The following is a 22,126-nucleotide window of genomic DNA, read 5'->3' on the forward strand; positions in this document are numbered from 1 at the left end:
CTCCACGGAAACTGCCTTACTAAAACTCACTAACTCTACTAACTGCTAAAACCAACAGCCAGTACTCCATACTCCTACTACATGACCTCTATGCGGCCTTTGATACTGTTGACCACCCGCTCCTTCTCAATAAACTACATTCCCTTGGCCTCCGAGATTCTTCTCTATCCTGGTTTTTTGACTATTTATCACAGCGCTCCTTCAGTGTCACCTACAACTCTGTCTCCTCCTCTCCATTGCCCCTTTCTGTGGGGGTCCCCCAAGGCTCTGTTCTTGGACCCCTTCTCTTCTCTATCTACACCTCCTCCCTTGGTCACTTAATAACTGCCCATGGCTTCCAATACCACTTATATGCCGATGACACCCAAATCTATCTGTCTACTCCTCACCTCACTCCTTCAGTCTCCTCTCGCATTACTAACTTACTAACTGACATATCAGCATGGATGTCGCACCACTTCCTTAAACTAAATCTCTCTAAAACTGAGCTATTAATATTCCCCCCCCGCCCGTGCCCCCCTCCATGACTTTTCCATCAAAATCAACAATGCAACCATCAGTCCCTCCCCTCACACCAGGGTACTCGGTGTAATCCTAGACTCTGACTTGTCATTTCAGCCCCAAATCCAATCGTTGTCAAAAGTTTGTAGAATTCACCTCCGAAACATCTCTAAAATTCGCCCCTTTTTAACAAATGAAACCACCGAGCTCCTCATTCACTCCCTTGTTATCTCTCGCCTTGACTATTGCAACTCCCTTCTCATTGGCTTACCTCTCCATAGGCTCCTCCCCTCTTCAGTCTATCATGAATGCTGCTGCCAGACTTATCCACCTTACCAACCGCTCAGTGTCTGCCACCCCTCTCCTCCAATCCCCACACTGACCGTCACCCCTCTCCTCCAATCCCCACACTGACCGCCACCCCTCTCCTCCAATCCCCACACTGACCGCCACCCCTCTCCTCCAATTACTACACTGACCGCCACCCCCCTCCTCCAATCCCTGCACTGACCGCCACCCCTCTCCTCCAATCCCCACCCCTCTCCTCCAATCCCCACACTGACCGCCACCCCTCTCCTCCAATCCCCACACTGACCGCCACCCCTCTCCTCCAATCCCCACACTGGTTCCCAATCACCCAGCGAATTAATTTCAAAATACTAACCACAACATACAAAGCCATTCACAACTCTGCCCGGAGCTTCATCGCCAATCTTGTCTCCAAATATCATCCAAATCGACCTCTCCGCTCCTCTCAAGACCTCCTGCTTTCAAGCTCTCTCATCTCCTCCTCCCATGCTCGTCTCCAGGATTTCTCCAGAGCCTCTCCCATCCTCTGGAACTCGCTACCTCCATCTATCTGACTATCCCCTACTCTTGCTACCTTCAGGCGATCCCTGAAAACTCATCTCTTTAGGAAAGCCTATCACGTCTGTAACTAATCTCCTACCACTTCCATCAGCTCATTCCCTACAGTGACAACCTTTTGTACCACCTGCCCCATCCTATTAGATTGTAAGCTCTTCTGACCAGGGCCCTCTTAATCCTCTTGTATTTTATTGTATTATAACTGTATTGTCTCCCTTTTATATTGTAAAGCGCTGCGTAAACTGTTGGCGCTATATAAATCCTGTATAATAATAATAATAATAATAATAACTGTAGGGATGGTATTGGCCAGGTGATGAGTGGTGCCTGGTTTCCTCCAGACATGACACTTACCATTCAGGCCAAAGAGTTCAATCTTTGTTTCATCAGACCAGAGAATTTTATTTCTCATGGTCTGAGAGTTCCTCAGGTGTCTTTTGGCAAACTCCAGGTGGGCTGTCATGTGCGTTTTACTGAGGAGTGACTTCCATCTGCCCACTCTACTATACAGGCCTGATTGGTGGAGTTCTGCAGAGATGGTTGTTCTGGAAGTTTCTCCTCTCTCCACAGAGAAATGCTGGAGCTCTATCAGAGTGACTATCGGATTCTTGGTCACGTCCCTGACTAAGGCCCTTCTCCCCCGATCTCTCAGTTTGGCCGGGCAGGCGGCTCTAGGAAGAGTCCTGGTGGTTCCAAACTTCTTCCATTTACAGATGATGGAGGCCACTGTGCTCATTGGGACCTTCAATGCTGCAGAATTGTTTCTGTAGCCTTCCCCAGATCTGTGCCTCCATACAATCCTGTCTCTGAGGCCTACAGACAATTCTTTGGACTTCATGGCTTGGTTTGTGCTCTGACATGCACTGTTAACTGTGGGACCTTATATAGACGGGTGTGTGCCTTTCCAAATCATGTCCAATCAACTGAATTTACCACAGGTGGGCTCCAATCAAGTTGTAGAAACATCTCAAGGATGATCAGTGGAAACAGGATGCCCCTGAGCTCAATTTTGAGTGTCATGGCAAAGGTTGTGAATATTTCTGTACATGAGATTTTTTCGTTTTTGTATTTTTAATACATTTGAAAAGATTTCAAACAAACTTTCTTCACGTTGTCATTATGGGGTATTGTTTGTAGAATTTGGGGGGAAATAATGAATGTAATCTATTTTGGAATAAGGCTGTAACATAACAAAATGTGGAAAAAGTGAAGCGCTGTGAATACTTTCCGGATGCACTGTATTTTGTTTACTGGTGATTCTTGGGGTTCCTCACCTGTACTGGTCTTCTACTGGAATTTGGCTGTCAGAAGGGTACAATGAACATATGTAGGGCTGGTAGTCCTGTGTGGAGATATTTCAGTGATTCTTCGGTGATGACCTTAGTCTGATAAATGGCAGGTTTTATATTTACCTCCTTCCCATTCATAACCTGTAATTACAGAGTCTAGCAGAGGGAAGTCTTCCAACGCCAACTTGTTCTGCAGCTCTGGGATGTCATTATCACCCAGTATCAGAGAAGACACAAAGGAAACAATGAAGAAAGTGTCACAATAAACCATGTTCTAAAGGGCCGGGGATGTTGGGCTTGTGTCAATGGCATCAGGTTGAGCCACTTCTGAGATCCTTCAGAATTCATTGACAGGTGCAATTGATCTCCTTCTGATCTCTTTTAGACCCCTTTCACACTGAGGGGGGGGGGGCGCGGCCGCGTCAGCGCTAAAGTGATGTTCGTTTTTGCGCTGATTAAGCGGCACTTTTTAATGCTTTGGAAGCGCTGCCCATTCATTTCAATGGGCAGGGGTGTTTTGTGAGCGCTAAATACAGCGATCCTAAGCCGCCTCAAAGATACTGCTTGCAGGTCTTTTCCTAACGTCCCCGCAAGCGCACCGCCCCCAGTGTGAAAAGTCCCACTGAAATAAATGGGAGGCGGTTTTCAGGCGCTTTTTCTAGCACTAGAATGCCTGAAAACCGCCTCAGTGTGAAAGAAGTCTAAAGCCTCGTACACACGATCTGATTTTCCGCAGACAAAACGTCAGACTTTTGTCCGAAGGGCGTTGGCCACGAACTTGTCTTACATAAAAACGGCACACAATGGTCGGCCAACAAACATGAACGTAGTGATGTACTACATGGCTTTTCAGCTCTTTAGCGCCACCCTTTGGGCACCTTCTGCTAATGTCGTATTTGGTGAGAACTGATTCCGAGCATGCGCGTTTGGACTTTGGTCTGACGGCCTTGTGTACACACGATCGGAAAATCCGACAACAGACCGTTGTCCACGGAAAATTTTAAAGCCTGCCATCCAACATTTGGAAAAATCCGACAACAATTGTCCGATGGAGCGCACAAACGGTAGGTTTTTCCGCCAACAGTCTGTCATCACACAATTTCCGTCGGACAATTCGATCGTGTGTACGAGGCTTTAAGATTATTCAAACATTTGCATGAGAAAGTAAAACCGATTTGAAGCCAACAAATCCCATCTACACAGGCTGTTAGGAACGCCCCCCTTTAGCATCAATGGAGCCATCGTGGCACACTTTCCATGGTGTACATTTAGCTTTCATAGGGAGGGTGTGTGTGAAGGTGGAGGGAAGAAGAATAAATGGATGGCTAACTTGTCACATTGATCCATTTTTGATTTACAGTGCTTAAATGGTTATCAGTTCTGCCCAGCAGCTCTGGGGTCACTGGTTCAAATCCCGGCCAGGGCACTATCTGCATGGAGCTTGCATGTTCTTCCCATATGCTTAAAGTAATTCTAAAGGAATTTTTTTTTTTTTTAATTATAAACATGTAATAGTTTTGCACAGAGTAGCCCTGATCCTCCTCTTCTGGGGTCCCCCGCCAGCGCTCCTGACTCTTTTCCCTCACTGAGTGCCCCCTCAAAGCAAGCTGCTTGCTATGGGGGCACTTGTGCAGGCTTGCTCACGAGCCATGTTGTGTGTATCCATTGACACACACAGCAGGGCTGGCCCTGCCCCCGCTCTCTCCTCATTGACTGTGATTGACAGCAGCAGGAGCCAATGGCTCCCGCTACTGCCTTGTTCTCCAGTGAGTAGTGAGAAAGCCACTGCTCTCAGGCACAGCGCTTGATTGAGATCAGACTCAGGTAAGTATAAAGGGGAGCTGCACACAGAACGTTTTTAAGTTATTGCAGAGAATGTGTTAAAGTGATTGTGAAGCTTTCATTTTTTTAATTAAAATAATAAACATGTCATATTTACCTGCTCTGTGCAATGGTTTTGCACAGAGCAGCCCCAATCCTCTTCTTCTGGGGTCCCCTGCCAGAGCTCCTGGATTCTCCTCTCGGCGACCGCGCCCCCATTGGAAGCCACTTTCTATGGGGGGCACTCATGCGAGCGAGCTCCTGAGCCACCCTGTCTGTGTTTATAGCCACAGACAGCCCGGCCCCTCCCAGCAGCGGGAGCGAATGGTAAAATGTTAAGGCTTTAGAACCACTTTAAAGGTAAAAAGATCTTCTACCTTTACAACTACTTTAAGTGGGGTACCCAAAGCCTCCTCCTACCGCACTCCAAAGACATGCATGGGCACAGAATAATATTCTAACTGAGCATGCCCAAGATGGCTTCCTCACTGCCCATCTTCCCCATTACAAACTGGATAACAGCTTGTTCACACATTCCTCTGAAAAGCGATCCACACTTGGACAGGCAGTGAGGACTGGAGATATCTTGCCTCCTCACCAATTGTTTTAACCCCCTAAACACCACACCACTGTGCTGTTGCGGGGAGGTTGCAGAGTGGCCCCATTCACTTGCATTTTTGGCGGACAGAATGTGATGGGGGGTATACTGCCTGTGTGGGTACACCCCCGGCCACTGCCTTTTCAGATAAAGAGGGGATGGTTGGGGGAAAAGGGGGGGGCGGTATAAACGCGGTTCCCCAACGGCAAGTGTGAGCGAGCCCTATGAGCTTCGGGTCACCAGGGAGAGGAGTAGAAAAAAACAAAAAAAACAAAAAAAACAAAATGAACGGATACATCTTCAATTTTTTTCTGCATGGTACAATTTTTCATTCCTAAATCTCCCAAAGTGAATGGAATTCCCATCTACGAGGGTTGTCACAGGAACAGGAGTCCCCATTGAATGGTTTTCCCTCTAACATAAATGGATTTTCTCCCACTTTCTGTCTTGTGGACAAATAAATCGGGTGAATCTGTCCACCAGAACCGATACCAAGACCTAACCTTTCCTATTATATCCAAATCAAAAAAAGAAAATATTGGCATTACATACATTGATAAAATACTATATTTTCAGAACACTAAATCTTATTAAAAACCGTATACAAAAGAAAAAAAAAATATTTAAAATTACTGTGCTGTAAAAATATACATATAACACATACAAATAATTACAAAGTCATTAAAAAAACATATAAAAACACAGAATAAAAAATAAATTACTGTAAAAACGACTTCCTATTAAAAATGATATAATTTCATTGCCTTAAACGGCAGGATTGTCTGCGCTCCAGGGCTGGCACTCGATAGGTGTAGAAAGATGGAGGGTTAGGTTCATGTTCTTCCACCAGGTGAGCCAAGTGGAGTACTGATGTAGTTCAGGACTGCGCTTTGTAGGAGGCTCGCTCTCTGCGCCTCTTGATCTCTCATCCTCAGGATCTCAGCATCTTTCAGCCTCAGCTTCTCCATCAGAGAGGAGATCTCACTTTCTTTATCCAGTAATGTCTCACGGTGGGTATTGGCCTGTGCTAGAAAGGAGTGATAGAGCCAGAGTCAGAATACGCGGTTCATTCCTATGTGAAACTATTACAAGTATACTCTAGAATAATGGTCTCCAAACTGTGGCCCCTTTCCTTGCCTTTATCCAGCCCTTGGGGCACCATGCCCTCCACTGACACCAGTGATTGGACACCATTCCTCCCACAGACACCAATGACGGGGCACCATTCTTCCCACAGACACCAATGACGGGGCACCATTCTTCCCACAGACACCAATGACGGGGCACCATTCTTCCCACAGACACCAATGACGGGGCACCATTCTTCCCACAGACACCAATGACGGGGCACCATTCTTCCCACAGACACCAATGACGGGGCACCATTCTTCCCACAGACACCAATGACGGGGCACCATTCTTCCCACAGACACCAATGACGGGGCACCATTCTTCCCACAGACACCAATGACGGGGCACCATTCTTCCCACAGACACCAATGACGGGGCACCATTCTTCCCACAGACACCAATGACGGGGCACCATTCTTCCCACAGACACCAATGACGGGGCACCATTCTTCCCACAGACACCAATGACGGGGCACCATTCTTCCCACAGACACCAATGACGGGGCACCATTCTTCCCACAGACACCAATGACGGGGCACCATTCTTCCCACAGACACCAATGACGGGGCACCATTCTTCCCACAGACACCAATGACGGGGCACCATTCTTCCCACAGACATCAATGACGGGGCACCATTCTTCCCACAGACACCAATGACGGGGCACCATTCTTCCCACAGACACCAATGACGGGGCACCAAACATTCCCATAGACACACTAAACCTTGTGGACGGCCTTCCCAGAAGAGTTAAAGCTGTTATAGCTGCAAAGGGTGGGCCAACTCAATATTGAACCCTATGGACTGAGACGGCATTAAAGTTCATGTGCGTGTAAAGGCAGGTGTCCCAATACTTTTGGCAATATAGTGTATGCATTTTATTCCTGCAGCACTGGCAGTATGTAGTACCTTTTTGTTGTCTCTCCAGTGCAGATATCCTTTCTTTAAGACCTTCCTGGGTGACGAGCTCAGCCTCCAGATGTCCAATCTGTTCCTGTAACTCCACTCGAACCTTCGTGACTTCGGTGAGCCTTTCTTGGTCTTTCTTAGAAATTTCCTGCATGTACAATATATGGGTTATTCAATTAATTCAGATCACCAAAAAATTCTTATTTCCATACATTAGTACCCTCAGGGCAGCCATCAGAAATTTTGGGGCCCCTTACATAGCTTTAGGACTGGGCCCCCAGGCCTGACCACCAACATTCCCCAGGGTCCACCCACTGGCTGTCTCACAGAATCCGCTGTAAATGGAGAGGGATACAATTTACAGCTTACTAATACTTAGATGTGGTGTCTTTTAGGCTTTTTATTTTCCCATTTTCACCTGGTGATCTGGTCAGTAACACCCCCCCCCCACCACCACCACCACCACTCTGGATAAAGGAGCAACAGAGAAACCTTTGGACAGCAGTCTGAGGGGCAGGGAGGTGGTGGGTGTTCAATGTACCAGCAGATTTAGGTAAACTAAACAAATTGTAGCCATTCTCCAGCTCACACTTTATAATCAGTTACAGCAAACATTTTTTCCCTTTTGGGATAAAGTTTTTTTATGAATAAATAGAAAACTGATCATTGTAAGCACCTCTGCCAGTGTTAAATGGAGGAAGAGGGGAGAGAGAGAGAGAGAGAGAGAGATAAGAGAGAGAGAGAGAGAAGAGAGAGAAAGGGGGCGAAGAGAGAGATAGAGGGGGGGCTGAGAGAGAGAGAGCAGGGGGGCTGAGAGAGAGAGAGCAGGGGGGCTGAGAGAGAGAGAGAGAGCAGGGGGGCTGAGAGAGAGAGAGAGAGAGCAGGGGGGCTGAGAGAGAGAGAGAGCAGGGGGGCTGAGAGAGAGAGAGAGAGCAGGGGGGCTGAGAGAGAGAGAGAGAGAGAGAGAGAGAGCAGGGGGGCTGAGAGAGAGAGAGAGAGCAGGGGGGCTGAGAGAGAGAGAGAGCAGGGGGGCTGAGAGAGAGAGAGAGAGAGCAGGGGGGCTGAGAGAGAGAGAGAGCAGGGGGGCTGAGAGAGAGAGAGAGCAGGGGGGCTGAGAGAGAGAGAGAGAGAGAGCAGGGGGGCTGAGAGAGAGAGAGAGAGCAGGGGGGCTGAGAGAGAGAGAGAGAGCAGGGGGGCTGAGAGAGAGAGAGAGAGAGAGAGCAGGGGGGCTGAGAGAGAGAGAGAGAGCAGGGGGGCTGAGAGAGAGAGAGAGAGCAGGGGGGCTGAGAGAGAGAGCAGGGGGGCTGAGAGAGAGAGCAGGGGGGCTGAGAGAGAGAGAGAGAGAGAGAGAGCAGGGGGGCTGAGAGAGAGAGAGAGAGAGAGAGAGCGCAGGGGGGCTGAGAGAGAGAGAGAGAGAGAGAGAGAGCAGGGGGGCTGAGAGAGAGAGAGAGCAGGGGGGCTGAGAGAGAGAGAGAGCAGGGGGGCTGAGAGAGAGAGAGAGAGCAGGGGGGCTGAGAGAGAGAGAGAGAGCAGGGGGGCTGAGAGAGAGAGAGAGAGAGCAGGGGGGCTGAGAGAGAGAGAGAGAGCAGGGGGGCTGAGAGAGAGAGAGAGAGCAGGGGGGCTGAGAGAGAGAGAGAGAGAGAGCAGGGGGGCTGAGAGAGAGAGAGAGAGAGCAGGGGGGCTGAGAGAGAGAGAGAGCAGGGGGGCTGAGAGAGAGAGAGAGAGAGCAGGGGGGCTGAGAGAGAGAGAGAGCAGGGGGGCTGAGAGAGAGAGAGAGAGAGAGCAGGGGGGCTGAGAGAGAGAGAGAGAGCAGGGGGGCTGAGAGAGAGAGAGAGAGCAGGGGGGCTGAGAGAGAGAGAGAGAGAGAGCAGGGGGGCTGAGAGAGAGAGAGAGAGAGAGAGCAGGGGGGCTGAGAGAGAGAGAGAGAGCAGGGGGGCTGAGAGAGAGAGCAGGGGGGCTGAGAGAGAGAGCAGGGGGGCTGAGAGAGAGAGAGAGAGAGAGAGAGAGAGCAGGGGGGCTGAGAGAGAGAGAGAGAGAGAGAGCGCAGGGGGGCTGAGAGAGAGAGAGAGAGAGAGAGAGAGAGAGCAGGGGGGCTGAGAGAGAGAGAGAGCAGGGGGGCTGAGAGAGAGAGAGAGCAGGGGGGCTGAGAGAGAGAGAGAGCAGGGGGGCTGAGAGAGAGAGAGAGCAGGGGGCTGAGAGAGAGAGAGAGCAGGGGGGCTGAGAGAGAGAGAGAGCAGGGGGGCTGAGAGAGAGAGAGAGCAGGGGGCTGAGAGAGAGAGAGAGCAGGGGGCTGAGAGAGAGAGAGAGAGCAGGGGGGCTGAGAGAGAGGAGAAAGTCAGGGAGAGAGGGTGGGTCAGGGAGAAAGAAGGGGGGTCAGGGAGAGAGGGGGGGCAGAGAGAAAGAAGGGGGGGTCAGGGAGAAAAAGACTGGGCAGGATCTGGTCAGTGCTCTCACGTGGATGGTCCCTGGGGGTCTCAGTTAGCGGCTTCTCTCAATGTGGCTGTTGGCTCCTTAATCTTCCCCTCCCCACATCCCCTTCACAGATGCAGCAACACATGAGCAGGGAGAGAGGGGATGTCTGTCATGCTGGTGGGGACGGAGCAGCGTGGGGATCCCCTCCTTCCAGGACAGCCGCACCTCAGGACGCGTGGGCCCCTTACACTTGTATGGGCTGTACCCCCCTGATGGAGGCCCTGGGTACCCTCAACCTACACCTTTACTCGCTAACCTGTGCTCCTTCACCACTTCCCCACTTTGTCAGAGCCCTAACCCAACCCAACCCATAACTCCTTGCACAGCTTAATTGCAAGGACCAAAATTTATCAGGTCTATAAAAAGTTACAGCTAACCCACCCACACCAAGGCTGTAAACACAGCAGGAGGCCACTGCCAACAGAGAGGTAGCAGTCATCTGGGTGACCATCTTTAAAAGTATAATGTTACAGAAATCCAGCAAGCTTTCAACTTCCTGCTGGAGCTGACAAAGCTACCTTTGCTGCACTGAAATTCCAAGCAGTGGTGTCAGCCTTGCTTGCATTCTCCCCTGCTGGACTACAGAACTTCTCCCCCTCTGCATAACATCAGTGGAGAAGTAGCCACGGCTGATGACACTGATTGGGATTTCAGTGCAGCAAAGGCAGTGTTGTCAGTTCACAAAGAGAAACGAGAACTTGACACTTCAGCGCTCAGAAACTGTGGAGACACCTGCCTTAAAGACAGACCTGACCCATCCCCCACCGTCGCTCCAGCCCGCCACCACACACACACAGTTGCCGGCTCGCTTGTTCGCCCTTTGGCCTGCCAGGCCCCCCATCAGCCCTGCACTTAACTCATGCAGGTCACGGCTTCAGCGGCGGCTTCCCCCCTCCATTTCCTCCGTGTCCCTGGGGTCGCTTCTCCTCCCAGCCAATGGGGTGTCAGGACCCGCTTCCTGATTGGCCGGGAGGAGAAACAGAAAGACATTAGCGAATATTAATTCACTATTGTCACACAACAGGGTGGGCTCAGGGCACAGTGCTCTGCACCCTGAGCCCACCCTTTTTTGAGCCAATTAGCCAATTAGAGTCTCTGGCTCCAATCACATGATTTAAAAAAAAAAAAAAAAAAATCCCCATTGGAATCCAATGCGTTCAGCCCCCTGCATGTAGATTAGGGGAGCGGCGCCCGTAATGAGCGGCCACCACTGGTTAAAGTCCATCTGTAACAGCACCACTGAGCCACCCAGACTGGAAGAGACAAGAGATGCAGCCCTCCTCAGATCAGGGAAATCCAAGGCTGCACAAAAACAAGAAAGAAAGAGGGTGCAAATCCCTAGTGCATTATCTTTAGCACTTCATTACAGGGTAACAGTAAACATAGCCAGGTACACTGATAGCATATAACATAGAAATCTAGAAGTCCGCTCTCTGATCTCATGAACATGTGGAGGACAGTGCCAGCTTACACATATTGGGGAGCTGGTCCCCTTCCTCAGAGCAGTGGCTAGTGCACCCATGATGGGTGTGGTCATCAGAGAGCAGACTTCCTGATTCTGTGTGTTATAGCTACTTGGCTTGTGAGTATATTATGTTTACTGTTATCCTATAATAAAGTGCTAAAGATAGTGCACTAGGCCCACTTTGCAGTGGTGTCGCTGGGGGGGGGGGTTGCAGGCCGCACCCGAGTGACACCCACCAGAGGGGTGGCACCTGTGGGCAGCGGCACCGTTAACACCGCACGGTTCGCACCCCTACATTGATCTGCATCTAGCCAGCTGTGTCCTTCAGCGGAACAGAGCGGACCGAAGGCGCCTCCCCCTCCCTCCTCTCTGTTTACATCTACACAGGAGGAGAAGGAGGGAGTCGGAGGGAGTCCGAGGGACACACAGCTATGCATATCCCGCACTGTTCTGAGGTCTGTACAGTGTATTGTAATGCAGATGGACATGTGCGTGGGGGGGCGAAATGAGAGGGGAGAGGGGGGTCTACTAGCACACGTACTGAGAGTGGTCTGCACTGAGGGGGGTCTATACTGATGGAGGGGGGTCTGCACTGAGGGGGTCTCTATACTGATGGAGGGGGGGGTCTGCACCGAGGGGGTCTCTACTGATGGGGGGGGGTGTACTGAGGGGGGTCTATACTGATAAAGGGGGGTCTGCACTGAGGGGGTGTCTGCACTGAGGGAGGGGGGTCTGTACTGAGGGAGGGGGGTCTGTACTGAGGGAGGGGGGGTCTATACTGAGGGAGGGGGGGTCTATACTGATGGAGGGGGGTCTATACTGATGGAGGGGGGTCTATACTGATGGAGGGGGGGTCTGTACTGAGGGAGGGGGGGTCTGTACTGAGGGAGGGAGGGTCTGTACTGAGGGAGGGGGGGTCTGTACTGAGGGAGGGGGGTCTGTACTTAGTGGGGGTCTATACTGAGAAAGAGGGGTCTGTAGTTAGTGGAGGGGGGTCTGTACTGACCCTACCAACCCTAGTGATGCCACTGCCACTTTGCACCCTCTTTCTTTCTTGTTTTAGTGTTGTCAGCTAACTAGAGGAAGTTGGGAACTCACTGGATTATTGGCATATCAATGGGTATTTTAACGTACTTACAACATTTTTATAGAGACAAAACATAGGGAAATGTGCATGCATTGCAGTGATGTACTAAATGTTTCATTTTGACAATACACAGACTTTAAATGCATTCTCATTATCCATGCATTTCTATCATGTGCTATGAAAAGCTAAATGAACAATTTAAAGGTCTCAGTACCTGTTGCAATCCATCAATGCGTCTTTTCAGACCTTCGATCTCTAAGCCAAGCTGGTTGTTCTGGGCCTGAAGCTCTCCTGCCATCTGCTTCTGCTGCAGGACCTGAGCCTGAGCCTGGTCCCGGGACTGGGTTAGAGTTCGGATCTTGTCCTGCAGGACAGCGGAGTGCTGCTGCTGCTCAGAGGGAATAAGACAACTGTTACAAATGATACTTGTTATCGATGTCCTTATGAATTTCATTGGAAATTTAAAGGTCGATTTCTTTCGAAAAAAAAAAAAATGGACATTTCAGATCTGAGAAATATGAGCAAATTATAAAGTCAAGTAATAAAGAGAAATTTGCATGGTGGTGTGTGGGGCAAGAAGTCTACCATACAGCAAGGCTCCATCTTATAGTTAAAGCGGAGGTTCACACAAAAATGGAACCTCTGCTTTTCGGAACCCTCCCCCCCTCCGGTGTTACATTTGGCACCTTTCAGGGGGGAGGGGGGTGCAGATACCGGTCTAAGACAGGTATTTGCACCCACTTCCGGGCATAGACTCCCACGGGAGTCTATGCCTCTTCCTGTCCCGCCGCTCTGTCTGCTGGGACACACACGACTCACGCATGCGCAGTAGGGTACCTGGAAGTGAAGCCGCAAGGCCAAAGATGGCGGCAGCAGCATCCGAGGACCGAGGGACGGTTCAGCTTCAGGTGCCTACATTGCTGGACCCTGTGACAGGTAAGTGTCCTTATTTTAAAAGTCAGCAGCTGCAGTATTTGTAGCTGCTGACTTTTAAAAAAAAAATTTTTGCGGGACTCCCTCTTTAAATTTAAAGTAGTTTGGGGGCCTTCAAGAGATGGAGATCTACTTGAATAACACTAATGAAGTTAAATATACAGGGATCAGAAGTGCGTTTTATGCTTAGAATGCAGGGTTCAGAAGTGCGTTTTACACTCAAAGTGCAGGGTTCAGGAGCACGTTTTACGCTCAGAATGCAGGAATCAGAAGTGCATTTTATGCTCAGAATGCAGTGTTCAGGAGTGCGTTACGCTCAGAATGTAGGGTTCAGGCGTGCGTTTTATGCTCAGAATGCAGGGTTCAGGAGTGCGTTTTACGCTCAGAATGCAGGGTTCAAGAGTGCAATATGGTCATGATGCAGGATTAAAAAATGCAAGAATCAGGAGTGCGTCTTACGCTTAGAATGCAGGTTTCAGGAGTGCGTCTTATGCTCAGAATGCAGGATTCAGGAGTGCATTTTACGCTCAGAATGCAGGGTTCAGGAGTGCATTTTACACTCAGAATGCAGAGATCAGGAGTGCATTTTACACTCAGAATGCAGGGATCAGGAGTGCGTTTTAAGCTCAGAATGCAGGGATCGGGAGTGCGTTTTACGCTCAGAATGCAGGGATCGGGAGTGCGTTTTACGCTCAGAATGCAGGGATCGGGAGTGCATTTTACGCTCAGAATGCAGGGATCGGAAGTGCATTTTACGCTCAGAATGCAGCGATCGGGAGTGCGTTTTACGCTCAGAATGCAGCGATCGGGAGTGCGTTTTACGCTCAGAATGCAGGGATCAGGAGTGCGTTTTACGCTCAGAATGCAGGGATCGGGAGTGCGTTTTACGCTCAGAATGCAGGGATCGGGAGTGCGTTTTACGCTCAGAATGCAGGGATCGGGAGTGCGTTTTATGCTCAGAATGCAGGGATCAGGAGTGCGTTTTACGCTCAGAATGCAGGGATTGGGAGTGTGTTTTACGCTCAGAATGCAGGGATCGGGAGTGCGTTTTACGCTCAGAATGCAGGGATCAGGAGTGCGTTTTACGCTCAGAATGCAGGGATCAGGAGTGCATGGGACTCAGAATTCAGGGTTAAGGAGTGTATTAGGCTCAGAATGCAGGGTTCAGGGGGGGAGGGGGGTGATGTGAAGGGTGGTAGAGGACAATGCTATGGGGGTGACCCTGCCTATAACAGTGTCCTCTGCCCCTTTCACATCATCACCCCCCCCCCCCCCCCCACACACACACACACACACACACACACACACACACACACACAGGTGTCCTCTGCCCCCGCCCCACCCCTTCCTCCAGGTCTCAGCTGTACACTGATCACAGTGGCATAGGAGGCTGGAGGGGGATTGGAGAGAGAGAGGGCCTGGGACATAGAGAGTGCGGCGGAGCTACGGAGGAAGCGGGAGGGAGAGAGAGACCGAGATAGCACGGTGCGGCGGAGCCGGCTCGGAGGAAAGGCAAGGACCAGCACTTAGAAGGCGGGGTTCGTGGCGCAGGAATCTGTTCGCAGTCCACCTATCACCTGCAGGCGGTCGACAAGTCGACCGTGAGCAACGGGTTGCCGACCCCCCAGTTTATTCCATATAGGCCATATGTTAAAGTCTAATTTCACATGTTTGCATGGGTTGGTGTGGAACGACCCGTCTCCCCCACGATATATCTTCAGGCCTCTTTCTTTTCCATTCCTGAAAGCTGCCCGTGGAATCCCGGACAACTCCCCACGTGATCTACGCATGGACATTACTCTACAGTAGATCACACAGTACAGCCTATCCATTTTCTTATATCTTACTACCTTGACCTCAGAAAAGTACTATCTACAACAAACCTACATGGCCCATGGTGTAGAGACAAGAGCACATATCTCCTGATGCCTATCACCCCATGAGGGTGGAGGAGTCCTGAACCTGCTGTCTCAGTCTTATATCATATCTTGGAGACATTTTATTTTTTTTTAGCTGTAGCCATTTTTTGTTCTTACAACTCTTGTTCTTACTGTAAGAGCGGCAAGGATGTGGAATCCCCTTCCACAGGCGGTGGTCTCAGCGGGGAGCATCGATGGTTTCAAAAAACTATTAGATAAGTACCTGAACGACCGCAACATACAGGGATATACAATGTAATACTAACATATAATCACACACATAGGTTGGACTTGATGGACTTTTGTCTTTTTTCAACCTCGCCTACTATGTAACCTTGATTAATCTTCATTAAAAATATATTAAAAAACAGAAACTAATAGGCCACTTCTCAATGAAAGAAGTGGGTTCATGGGGTAAACTAGACATGTTCATTTTAGTTCTGAATCAAAATTCGGACAAATTTTGTGTTATTCGGAAGTTCAGATATTTCTGAATTACTATAGTAACGAATTTAAAAAAATCCGAAATAAAAAAAACAAAATTCAACCGAAATTCGAATCAAATTTGAAAACAAGAATAGAATAAAATAGAATAGAAAATTAAGGAATAGAATGGAAAAGAACATAATAGAGTAAAACCGAACAGAACAGAGTAGAAAATAAAAGAACAGAATAAAATAGGGGTTTTTTTTTTGTTATGTTTTTTGGGGAGGGGGTATGGGATACGGGAAATGTATATGCTGTAATGAAATGATGTAATGAAATGATGCAATGAGAAAGCTGAAAGGTATATATGTCCGCTCTGAAATTACTGTGTTTTTTTTAATGAAGTTGATAATAATAAAAATAATAATAATAAAAAGATTATATATATATATATATATATATATATATATATATATATATATATATATATATATATATAGCAAATAGAATAAAAAACAAAGGAATAGAATAGAAAATAGTAGATTTGAAAAGAATAGAAAAAAAAACAAATAGAATAACCATCTTTCAAATTTCGAATAAAATTAATTTGAATAGAGTAGATGAGAGTGGAATATAATATAATAAAATAAAAAAAAATAGAATAGAAAATAAAAATAGAATAGAAATTAAAGAATATAACCATCTTCTGAAATTAGAATTTAAAATAGAATAAGTTTGAATTAGAATATGATAGAATACTATAGAATAGAAAAAACTATAGAATAGAATCGAACCATCTTCCGAAATTCGAATTTTGAAAAGAATACATTTAAATTAGAAAAGAATAAAATAGAAAATCAAAGAATAGAAAAGAAAAATAGAATAGAATAAAATAGAAAGTATATACCAGTCTTCCGAAATTCAAATAGAATCAAATGCTGAATTAGAATTTTCCAAATTTGGGCGAATTTAATTAAATTTGAACGAATTCTGAAAATTCTAATCGAATTAGAAAACGAATAAATGAAACAAAATGGATTCCGAAAATTAACCAAATTTAACAAAACTAACTTATTTAAATAACGAATGGAAATTAAACTAAACTAAAACACACTTTTTTTAGTTCTGCACATGTCTAGGGTGGGCTTTTCCTATATGGAAAAACTCTCACCTCTTCCTGCTGAGCAGCACTCCGCACCTTCTGGATCTCTTCTTCCGTCTGAGCGCGCTCATTCGCCAGCGTTATCTTCATCCTGTTCAGTTCCTGTAGAGAGAGATAACTGAAATATTTGCCAGGCCAGGCATTGTGCTTCATACAGTATGGGCTCCAAGGTAGATATGGACGATATACTGTATATAGCGTCACAGCTCTATATTTACCATTTAAACAATAAAGACTCCATTTACTACCAACATATTGACCAATCAAGATGTGGCAGCTAGATATATTCTCAGTATTGTTAAAGCTGAGGCCTAGGGTTTATAAACCTCCACCTCTGAACAAATCCAAGCAGATATACCTTCTGGTTGGTCTGATGATGCCCCCTCTGGGCACTCCTTATTGCAGTACAAAATGTCACCAACATGATGACATGTAAGTGGCATTCTGATCTGGTGATGCTGCCCCAGGGGGAGGGTCCATGACAGCCTTGAAGACTGGTGGCATCTAGTGGTGGTGAAAAGTACTGCAGAGGACAGCTTTGAACTGTTGCAGCTAAACTTGCTTATGTTGCCTCACAAGTGAAGATTTCTTCAATGTGGTAATTATACCTTCAGTTCTTGAAAAATATAGCCTCTACAAATTCTATTAAAACTTTTTTGCTATATAACTTGTTAGTTTATCAAACTATCGACTACTATCGAACTGACCACGCCAAGAAAGGAAGCAGAGCCATGCTGGCGTAGTCAGTTTGCATCACTTAGGATCACTGTTAGGAGAAACAAGGATGCCTTGCCTCCACTACGGTGTGCCTGTATCTCCTGCAGTCAGTTTTGTGGCCATGCCCTGCTCAGCCCTACTGTGTTCGGCTGCAGCGGGTGCCAGCGTGGACCCACTGTGTGCGACGTCACACCATGCCCGCTTGCTTGCTGTAGACACGCCCCCCTGCTACGGGGAGGGAGCACACGAAGCCGGCTGTGCGATTGTGTGATTTATAGTAAATGCAAGCAATGTGTTGTATTCCTGAGTTTATATCTACTGGGTTCACAAATACTTTAAAGTGTTACTAAACCCACAACAGTAAAATCAGTCTTTACAAGCAGTAAAGCATGCTTGTTATACTCACTGTGGCACCTAAGGGGTTTATCGTCTGCATTGTCTAAAAAGGCTGTTTGATCCGGTCTTCTCTGATCCGCTCCTTCTTCCACTGTCCCCAATCCATCTCCAGATAGAACAGAGCCTCTGGGGCACTCTGCACATGCTCAGTTTGTATTGCTAGAGTGTTTTATTTTTTTTTTTTCTTGGGAGGGTGCATGTGATCAGCACTGTCCAGACAGAGGGTCAGGGGTCCTGCAGCCTCATAGGACAGTCAGAGGAGAATGAAAACTCCTCCTACAAGCTTTAACCAGACACTGATAGAAGTCACAAGACTGCTATATACCGCTGATGAGAAAAGGTATTTAGCAGTTTATGTTTACTAAAATAATTGCATTTCCATGTTCTTTGTGAGACCAGATATAGTGACTGCAGGATCCTGGGTTTAGTAACACTTTAAAGCAGGGGTCTCAAACTAGTGGCCCTCCAGCTGTTGCGAAACTACAAGTCCCATCATACCTCTGCCTTTAGGAGTCATGCTTGTAACTGTCAGCCTTGCAATGCCTTGTGGGACTTGTAGTTTCGCAACAGCTGGTGGGCCACCAGTTTGAGACCCCTGCTTTAAAAGGGGTTGTAAACCTTCGTGGTTTTTCACCTCAATGCATTCTATGCATTGAGGTGAAAAACCTCTTGCAGTGCAGCAGCCCCCCCAATGCCGCCCGTTTTACCTACCTGAACCTTCTTTTTCTCACGTGGGGGACGAGCACACCAGCTCTAGCCAGTGTCTCGTGTCCCGATTGGCTAGATTGATAGAAGCGCAGCCATTGGCTCCCGCTGCTGTTAATCAAATCCAATGACGCGGGTGCCAGGGCCGAGTCCAGCATTCGTGTCTATGGACACAAATGATGGACTCGGGAGCGCGCCCGCAAGGTAACCCCCTTGGGGAAGCGCTTCTCCTAGGGGGTTAACTGATGTGGGGAGAAGCCGCGAGAGCCGCCGGGGGACCCCAGAAGAGCAGGTTCGGGGCCACTCTGTGCAAAACGAGCTGCACAGTATGACATGTTTGTTATTTTAACCGCTTGCCGACCAGCCGCCATCATTTTACTGTGGCAGGTCAGCACGATCACGCGAGCCGTCATAGCTATACATCAGCTCGCGGGATTGGGATAGCAGGCGCCCGCTGCACAGCGGGGGGTGCCGATAGTCGCGGACGACTATCGCGATGACCGCCGGCCACGAGCGATCGCGGGCACGAGAGGCAGAACAGGGATGTGTGTGTGTAAACACACACACACATCCCTGTTCTGTTCTGTGAGGCGTGACAGATCGTGAGTTCGTATTAGCTAGGAACCACGATCTGTCACTTCCTCTAGGTCAATCCCCTCCCCCTACAGTTAAAAAAAAAAAAAAAAAAACACACAGGGAACACACTTAACCCCTTGATCGCCCCCTAGTGTTAACCCCTTCCCTGCCAATGACATTTTTACAGTAATCAATGCATTTTTATAGCACTGATCGCTGTATAAATGACAATGGTACCAAAAATGTGTCAAAAGTGTCCGATGTGTCCGCCATAATGTTGCAGTCCCGATAAAAATTGCAGATCGCCTCCATTACTAGTAAAAAAAAAAAATAAATAAAATAATAAAAAAGTTATAAATCTATCCCCTATTTTGTGGACGCTATAACTTTTGCGCAAACCAATCAATATACGCTTATTGCGATTTTTTTTTTTCACCAAAAATATGTAGAAGAATACGTATCGGCCTAAACAGAGAAAAAATTTGCTTTTTTTTAAAAAAAAAAAAAAAAAAGGGGGGGGGGGATATTTATTATAGCAAAAAGTACAAAATAGTGTTTTTTTTTCAAAATTGTCGCTCTTTTTTTGTTTATAGCGCAAAAAATAAAAAACCGCAGAGGTGATCGAATACCACCAAAAGAAATCTCTATTTGTGGGAAAAAAAAAGGACGTCAATTTTGTTTGGGTGCAACGTCACACGACTGCGCAATTGTCAGTTAAAGCGACGCAGTGCCGAATCGCAAAAAATGGCCCGGTCATTCAGCAGCCAAATCTCCCGGGGCTGAAGCGGTTAAACAAAATTAAAAAAAAAAAAAAAAACCACGAACCCTTACAATCACTTTAACTGTGCTGAGCTGCAATTTGTCACATCGGAGAGATTTACCATCACTTTTGCACGTCCCATATACCATGCAAGCCCTATTATATATGGAAAGAAATCGATGAGACGTCATGCAAGTGAACCTGTCCTGACAAATAGCTTCCGGCATATTCAGTGCTTCAAACAGGCAATCTATAAAGTACTATGACTTGTAATAACCAGCCACCAATTATATTTTACCGACTCGAGTAGGACAGTAGTAGCCTACTGCATCTTGCATGTGGCTTTTTTTCTCCTTACACGGCTATATGTAGAATAATCCAGCAGATCTCACCTCCTCGAGCGCGATTTTTGTGGCTTCAATCCGCTGAACTCTTTCTTGCGCAGCTCTTTCGTTGTCCTCTAGGTGGCGTGTCATGTGCTCCAACTGTAATTACATAAGAGTTAGGCTCGCTCTTTGACGCTACCGGGACATCAAGCTGAAGCAGGAAACAGTCCACAAAGGCTTACTTCTTTCTGCCGCAGAACATTGGCGTCATCCTGGGCCTGTCGGAATCTCTTTTTTTCTGCTTCCAAACGCTCTGTGAAGAAAAAAAAAAAACTCTTTTAGGTTTACCAACATCTATGTAGTGCCAAGGCCCACCTGCCTGGGTACAAATAAATCCCAATTCCTCTTCAAATCTTATCTATTTGCATTGTTTTAATTATTTCTTTATTTATTACGGGCATTTACACTAACCGGCCACTTTATTAGGTACACCTTGCTAGTACCGGGTTGGACATGGTCAGCAACAATACTCAGTTGCTCACGATGCTCAATTGGTACTAAGGGGCCCAAGGTGTGCCAAGAAAATATCCCCCACACCATTACACCACCACCAGCCTGAACCGGTGATACAAGGCAGGATGGATCCATGCTTTCATGTTCTTTACGTCCTTGCCCTTGTTGTTTTAACTTTGGATAGTAAAACATTTTTTTCTGCCAGTAAATACCTTATACAGCCCCCTTCCTGTTTCTTGTCTGGTAATTACCCTAGGCTTATGACATCATGCACAGCTCTCTTTCTCTCTCCTGGGAGTTTGCAGGAATGAGTCATAAGAGGGCCAATGAGAGCTGCAGAGCTGGAGGTGTGCCTCTGTGTGAATCCAGGAAGTGAACAGGCAGCAGCTTCAGCTGCCCACAGTTAAAATGGCTGCAGCCAGACTCAGTGGAGGGAGATTTCTGCAGCATATTTGGCAAGTACAGAATCACAGCATATATAAAATAATATGCAAAGTGGTTGGAGGGAAGCTTCAGAATGGCAAACATGTTTTTATTACAAATTATGTGAGCAGAGTGCAGTTCCTCTTTAAGGATTTAGAGAAAATCTGTAAAGAAGAGAGGACCAAAATCCCTCCTGAGATGTGTGCAAACCTGGTCACCAACTACAAGAAACGTCTTACCTCTGTGCTTCCCAACAAGGGTTTCTTCACCAAGTACTAAGCCATGTTTTGCTTTGGGGTCAAATACTTATTTTACTCACTGAACTGCAATTTCATTTATAACATTTGTATCAAGTGAGTGTACAGCTTGTATAACAGTGTAAATTTGCTGTCCCCTAAAAATAACTCAACACACAGCCATTAATGCCTAAACTGCTGGCAACAAAAGTGAGTACACCCCTAAGTGAAAATGTCCAAATTGGGCCCAAAGTGTCACTATTTTGTGTGGCCACCATTATTTTCCAGCACTGCCCTAACCCTCTTGGGCATGGAGCTCACCAGAGCTTCACAGGTTGCCACTGGAGTCCTCTTCCACTCTTCCATGACGACATCACGGAGCTGGTGGATATTAGAGACCTTGTACTCCTCCACCTTCCGTTTAAGGATGTCCCACAGATGATCAATAGGGTTTAGGTCTGGAGACATGCTTGGCCAGTCCATCACCTTTACCCTCAGCTTCCTTAGCAAGGCAGTGGTTGTCTTGGAGGTGTGTTTGGGGTCGTTATGTTGGAATACTGCCCTGCGGCCCAGTCTCTGAAGGGAGGGGATCATGCTCTGCTTCAGTATATCACAGTACATGTTGGCATTCATGGTTCCCTCAATGAACTGTATCTCCCCAGTGCCGGCAGCACTCATGCAGCCCCAGACCATGACACTCCCACCACCATGCTTGACTGTAGACAAGACACACTTGTCTTTGTACTCCTCACCTGGTTGCCGCCACACACGCTTGTCACCATCTGAACCAAATATGTTTATCTTGGTCTCATCAGACCACAGGATATGGTTCCAGTAATCCATGTCCTTAGTCTGCTTGTCTTCAACAAACTGTTTGCGGGTTTTCTTGTGCA

General features: G+C 47.4%; 1 protein-coding gene across 1 annotated transcript in view; it reads right to left on the reverse strand.

The window, feature by feature from the left end:
- Positions 1–5,620: 5,620 nt before the first annotated feature.
- LRRC45 (leucine rich repeat containing 45) overlaps positions 5,621–22,126 on the reverse strand; it is a 54,998-nt gene continuing 38,492 nt past the window's right edge. The window contains exons 13-18 of the mRNA XM_073606710.1: positions 20,304–20,374; positions 20,128–20,220; positions 16,591–16,683; positions 12,356–12,529; positions 7,118–7,265; positions 5,621–6,103 (exon numbers count right to left, since the gene is read on the reverse strand). Of these exons, the coding sequence (XP_073462811.1) occupies positions 5,910–6,103; positions 7,118–7,265; positions 12,356–12,529; positions 16,591–16,683; positions 20,128–20,220; positions 20,304–20,374 (773 nt within the window). The 3' untranslated portion in view covers positions 5,621–5,909. The remainder of the gene's footprint in view (positions 6,104–7,117; positions 7,266–12,355; positions 12,530–16,590; positions 16,684–20,127; positions 20,221–20,303; positions 20,375–22,126) is intronic.

This window comes from Aquarana catesbeiana, linkage group LG12 (assembly GCF_042186555.1).
Source record: "Aquarana catesbeiana isolate 2022-GZ linkage group LG12, ASM4218655v1, whole genome shotgun sequence".
In the NCBI taxonomy this organism is placed as follows: Eukaryota; Metazoa; Chordata; class Amphibia; order Anura; family Ranidae; genus Aquarana; species Aquarana catesbeiana.